The sequence below is a fragment of the Chenopodium quinoa genome, unplaced genomic scaffold (assembly GCF_001683475.1).
Source record: "Chenopodium quinoa cultivar QQ74 unplaced genomic scaffold, ASM168347v1, whole genome shotgun sequence".
Classification (NCBI taxonomy): Eukaryota; Viridiplantae; Streptophyta; class Magnoliopsida; order Caryophyllales; family Amaranthaceae; genus Chenopodium; species Chenopodium quinoa.
The window spans coordinates 1,835,983-1,841,982 of NW_018744620.1; the positions used below are offsets into that span (position 1 = coordinate 1,835,983).

Here is a 6,000-nt window from a genome sequence, read left to right on the forward strand (position 1 = left end):
TACAAGTATTTCCTCTGTTTCATATTAGATGACACTTTTTATTTAGACATATTTTTCAATGCTTACTTTCTAATGTAAATATCTTTTATTACATATTACCAAAAATTAAAAAAATTGATATTTAAATAATTTGATGTTGAGATGAATCTTGCAAAACCGTACATGACTATATCTTTTTTTCAACACAAAATTACAAAACGAAGTCAAAGCAAGCCTTGTAAATAGTGCAAAAAATTAAAGTATGTCATCTAATTTGGAACGGATGGAGTATAATTTAGTTGTTACTCAAGACTATGGAGCCTATACTTTCATTGCAACTTCCGGAAATGCAATGAATTTCTTCCCTTAAAAAATGAATATTTGTCCTTTAACAATTGTAGAAGTAACTAACAATGAGGAAATATCATGTGTTAGTTGCTTTCGCCGTCAATTAGGGGAGATTACAAAAGTTAGGAACTTTTACACTTAAACCAAATTAACAAAGTTTTCTGTAGTCTATCTCCCTTGAATTCTCTCAAAATGGAGATGAAATCTCTTATTAGGCCACAAATGAATTTAACTTCAAACAGATTTTTACGCATTTTAGCCATCTCTTTTACTATATGTATACTTCTATATTTCATCACATCACTTAGCTTGTTATGGACCAACTCGAATTTTCGAAACTTTTTAGTGTCATCATCACATTTCTCACAACCCTTGTCTCTTGATCACATAGTGTTCGGTCTAGCTTCCTCGAAAACATCATGGATGAAGCAAAAGGAGTTCGTAAAGATATGGTGGAAACCCGAATCAATGCGAGGATGCATATTTCTCGACAACATACCACCCGAAATGAATAATACTCGTGACATTTTAGCTCTTCCACCAATTTGTGTATCTCAAGACACTTCACGTTTCCGTTACACCTACAAACATGGTTACCGGTCTTTTATTCGTGTGGCACGTATTGTGTCCGAAACTGTTAGTTTAAACCAGTCGGATGTACGATGGTATGTCTTCGGAGATGGTCACACAGTATTCATCCCCGAGAACTTGGTGAAGACTCTTTCCAAGTATGATCACGAGCTTTGGTACTACATTGGATCAAATTCAGAGATTTATGAACAGAACACGGGCAACTCGTTTGAAATGGCTTTTTGGGGAGGTGGATTTGCTGTAAGCGCTCCTCTTGCAAAGGCCTTGGCAAAAGTTTTCGATTCGTGCTTGGAGCGGTATCCTCATCTTTATGGCAGTGATGGAAGGATTTATGCTTGCTTAGCTGAGCTGGGAGTTGGATTAACACGTGAACGTGGCTTTCATCCGGTACTGATCTAAATTCTTATCTGACATTGATCCTCTTATTACGTTTTCATTTCCAAATCAGGTTAAGAATTTAAGTTGCTAACTCAATTTTCATGGAATTCCAGTCTAAATTTTTTTCATTTGTTATACCAATTATGTTAAAATCAAATATGATGAGGTGAGCCAAATTTGGATTGTTTAACAAGGATGCAAAATTATTGTAGGATTAAAGTTCTAAGTGTCGAATATTTTACGGATTTGATAGAGTTAGCAGACTAGTTTGGTGTTTTAGCATGTGATGGATTATTTGAACTCTAAATCTACTTTTTTAATAGCTTCATTATATGTAATGTTTCTATAGAACCAAAAAATTTAAAGGTGGCTAATAAGAGCAATCCCAATGGTAAGCTAATTAGCAAATTAGCTTGTTATGCCACATAAGATTAGCTTGTTATGCCACATAAGATTTTAAGCTAATCTCTTTTGCAGCTAATTTGTGCTCCAATGGTTAGCCACTAGCTTGTGATTTAATTGAGCCTTAATTTGTTAATTAGCTTTTTACATTTAATTTATAAATGTATTAACTTATCTTTTTGGCAAGTTTTTTGTCAAGCAAATAAGCTTGGCCAAGCTAATTTGCTTGACCAAACTAATTTAATTTTTTTTTAGATCCAATGGTCAAGTTAATAGCTAGGATATTTTCTAAACTGCAAGCAAGTCCCTAACTACAACCATTGGAGTTCTCTAAGGTAACTCTGAATATGACCTTTAGTAGATATAAAATTGAGTTACTATGTTTAACTTTCCTATGAAGTATACTTGCCGGTCAAAATGATGCACAAAAACAAATTGGAGAGAATTCCCCTGTTTTTTCTTTGCCAAAATATCACCAACTCTGTACTTATCATTACCATAATTGAGCTGTACAATCTTCGAGGAAAAAAAACTTTCTGCAGCCAGGCTGCATCATTTCCTGCACTCCTTAGCTGGTATAATAGTAAGAGCAAGCACAACATACTACTGTATCACAACATATCATATACTACTCACAAAGTCACAAGCAAATAACATTCGCTCAACTGCCTAAGATCGATTCTCATTTGCATCAGCACAAGCTAAACAATTATGATCGTCAGAGCCTATCTAGCTTCATTTGTTATAGCGTCTCTGATATCACCTTTGCTTTACAGCCAACCAACAGAAGATACAATGCTTCGGATTGCCATTCTAATTCTAACATTGCCCAAAGCCACATAGTCCTGCTCATTGTACAGTTTCTTATAGTGCCAATTTTGGAGAAATATTACATGCATTTAGCTCAACTCACAAGAGTCATAACCATTTACCATTATACACACTTTATAAAACATCCTTCACATACATAGTGATAATTGATTTACCAAAAATAGCTACTATATAGAAAGGCGCCTTGCAATTCCACTAATATCGTTGCTTAATATGAATATCATAAACTACCTCACCCAAAGGCTAACTGTTTTAGAATGTATGAATCAAGTGATGTTAAGATATTCTGCTATTCTGTTCTTTTTGTTTTGTTTTGATCTGTTTTTTACTCATTAACTTTGTTCAGTTATGTTTATGGAGTGATCCTTCAACAAAATTTACTGCCATTTTAATTATTTTCCTCCGTATTTTTTATCCCAAAAATAATCCCTATTACATTTTAAGGTGTCCTAAATGTGCCTCTTCTTACCCTCAGTGTGAATCAGACATCTACTTTGTAACCTCTTACACTTGTATTGGCCCTCCAGAGCCTCTGCTGCTAATTTTGCTAATATCGGAAGTGAGAATGTGAATTACAGATTTACAGGAGACCTTTAATTCTACTCGTTTAAAATATTATTAAAACTCAATGGGACAACATGCTATCGCCATGTGTCACCTTTTCTTCAATATGATTTGGCGCCGCGTGAGCGTTGTGTCACTTTATGTGTCATCGCTTATCACCTAAAACTCTTTATATGTGTAACCTTCGTATTTAATTTTCCCATATAATTATACTCCTAAGTAATTGCACAATAATCAACTATTTAATTTGTAAGACATTAATCATACACTAATGGTTGTTGATTCCTTGGATACTAATTTTCTAGATTTATTTAATTTGTAAGACATAAATCATACACTAATGGTTGTTGATTCCTTAGATGCTAATTTTCTAGATTTATATCAGTCAAGCAATTATACAAAGTAATTTATATAAGTTATTATTTTTTTTTATGTAAAGTAAAATGAATAAAAAACTAACACCAAGTAATCTTAAGTTTATTATTATATTTTTATTCACTTATAAATATTGTTTAACACAACCTTATAGAATTTTTTTAATTATATCACAAATTTATAAAAATCATAGTGATCCGAGGCATCGCCCGGGCTAATAACTAGTTCATTAGTTTAAATGACATTGAGCATCTGAGCTAAAAAGAGCTTCCATAGCAGATTATTTAGGTTAAAGCCACTTGTTTCAATGTAACTTTATACGCTCAGAAATATCAATTTGCACTTGCAGATCTTAACATGTGGCTCTGTGCTAGGTTGATGTTCGCGGCAACATCTTTGGTTTATTAGCTGCTCATCCTATAACACCACTGGTTTCACTTTCACATTTGAATGAAGTTGATCCGATATTCCCAAACATGTCAGCAACTAATGCTCTGCATCACCTCTTCAAATCCGTAACTGCTGATCCTGAGAGGATTCTGCAGCAGACTGTATGCTATGATCGCTGGTTTTCTTGGACGATTTCAGTATCTTGGGGTTATGCAGTAGAAGTTTTCAACCAGCATATCCACTTGTCTGATGCTATTCGTATACAAGATACATTCACTCCATGGAAAAAAGGAGCAGCAGCAAACTATCTATATAGCACAAGGCCTCTTCATCCTGACCCATGTCGAAGATCTACAATTTTCTTCCTTAATGAAGTACATTCGGAAAGAACAAAATCCATGACAAAATACAGAAGAATATTACCTGAGAATTGCACTTTTGATCCAATGAAGTCACCAAAAAAACTGCAGGAGATTGTGGTACTTTCACGGAAGTCAAACCTTAGCATCAACCAGGTAAAGTAGACCTCAAATTTAGCTAAAAGTAAGTTTATATCAAAATGGTGAACAAAACTCAGTAGTTTATACCAAACTGATGAATTTTATTTTTCTTCCTATTTTTAATCAGTTGCGGGCACCAAGAAGGCAGTGCTGTGAAGTATTACCTCCCACAACTGTTTCGAGATTGGAGCTTTCCATTAGGGAATGCAGAGACGACGAGCTCATAAGAATACATGTATAGGACTTCGTTTTATTGTTGCCTACTTGCCTCTTATAACTTCCATTGCAACAAAAGATGAGGGATTTTGTTCTTGAATTACCTCGTCGTCCTTAGTTTCTTGGATTTCATTCACTTGAACTCGATCACCTTGTGCAGATACATTAAAACACCAAGGTAAACTGTGGAAATAGATTATGCCTTTCAGTACATGCTTGAATGACAGGATGTGGAGCATAATGAGGAATGGTTCAAGATTTTTTTATGAATGGCAGTAATAAAAATATATCTAAAGAATTAAATTGCACAAGAGGGTATAAACCCACCAATTCTAAATTCTCAATTCTCATAACATAAAACAGTCCTTGAAGAATGATAAGGTTAAATCCTTATACGGTAACTTGCAGCAGAATCAGAATAGAGAAGAAGTAAGAGGATGAAGGTAAGAAGAATTAGAGAGAGAATAGAGAGAAGTTTTGTGCAATTAATATTCCATAATAGAAATTAATACAACTGATTTGTGCTTTAATTATACTCTCTTAGCACTTTTTACCGCCACACAAAAATAACAACTTAACAAATTCAAAAGACGACAAACAAAAACAGAAAAATACTTGGGAGCTGTTTGGCCTAGTTTCTGAAAGTGTTTCTCAATCCAAGAAATAGAAACTCGGCCAAACAAGGGAAAATTTATGAACAATTTGCTCAAAAAAAAAAAAAAAAAAAAAAAAAAAAAAAAAAAAAAAAAAAAAAACTAATATAGGCCAAATAGAGTAAAATAGTTTCTCAATCTAAGAATCACTTCTAATTTTTGATGGGCCAAACAATTCTGTTTCTTGCAAGTGTTTCTCTAGAAATAGTTTATGAAAAACAACACTACTTCTAGGAAACAGAGATTGTTTTCCAAAAGCTTGGCCAAACATACCCTTAACAACTTTTCCCGCCAAAACTTCAAATAGAAATTCTGAAATTATATGATACTCTATCATACTGTATCACACCCTTCCCCTTTAAAAAGACTTGCCCTCAAGTCGCAGGGATACAGAAACATGGAAACGGAGCTTCAAAATCAAGCTTGTCAAGCCAAGTAGCTTCATGCCTAGGCTTATTCTGGCATTGAACCAGTAGCTGGTCCTGAACTGACCCTGCTAATTTTATAGTTCTGCGAGCCAAAATTGCATCAGGCATCAGCTGTCTAAGTGCAACCTCACCTTAATCTGATGGGGTAACAGCTACCGCAGGGAGTTCACCCCTAAAAGGCTTCAATTTTGAGACATGAAATACATCATTAATCCTAGCTGATCTAGGGAGATGGAGCTTGTAAGCCACCTTCCCAATTACAGCAAGCACCTTAAAAGGCCCAAAGTATTTAGCAGCAAGCTTGTTATTACCTCTGTACTGGATTGATTGCTGCCTGTAATTCTA

General features: G+C 34.5%; 1 protein-coding gene across 1 annotated transcript; it reads left to right on the forward strand.

Annotated features, from left to right (window-relative positions):
* The first annotated feature begins 491 nt into the window (after nucleotides 1-491).
* LOC110700189 lies at nucleotides 492-5,576 on the forward strand. The gene is made up of 3 exons (XM_021877697.1): nucleotides 492-1,305; nucleotides 3,843-4,373; nucleotides 4,486-5,576. The coding sequence occupies exons 1-3, from the start codon at nucleotides 520-522 to the stop codon at nucleotides 4,597-4,599; spliced, it is 1,431 nt and encodes a 476-aa protein (XP_021733389.1). The 5' UTR covers nucleotides 492-519; the 3' UTR covers nucleotides 4,600-5,576.
* The last annotated feature ends 424 nt before the right edge of the window (nucleotides 5,577-6,000 follow it).

What these genes read in the sequence shown, in the direction of transcription:
- LOC110700189 (XM_021877697.1), top strand. Translation starts at nt 520, where the DNA reads ATGGAGATGAAATCTCTTATTAGGCCACAAATGAATTTAACTTCAAAC. An exon ending in GTGAACGTGGCTTTCATCCG is followed by an intron (nt 1,306 to 3,842) that starts GTACTGATCTAA and finishes GCTCTGTGCTAG; the next exon opens with GTTGATGTTCGCGGCAACAT. An exon ending in CAAACCTTAGCATCAACCAG is followed by an intron (nt 4,374 to 4,485) that starts GTAAAGTAGACC and finishes ATTTTTAATCAG; the next exon opens with TTGCGGGCACCAAGAAGGCA.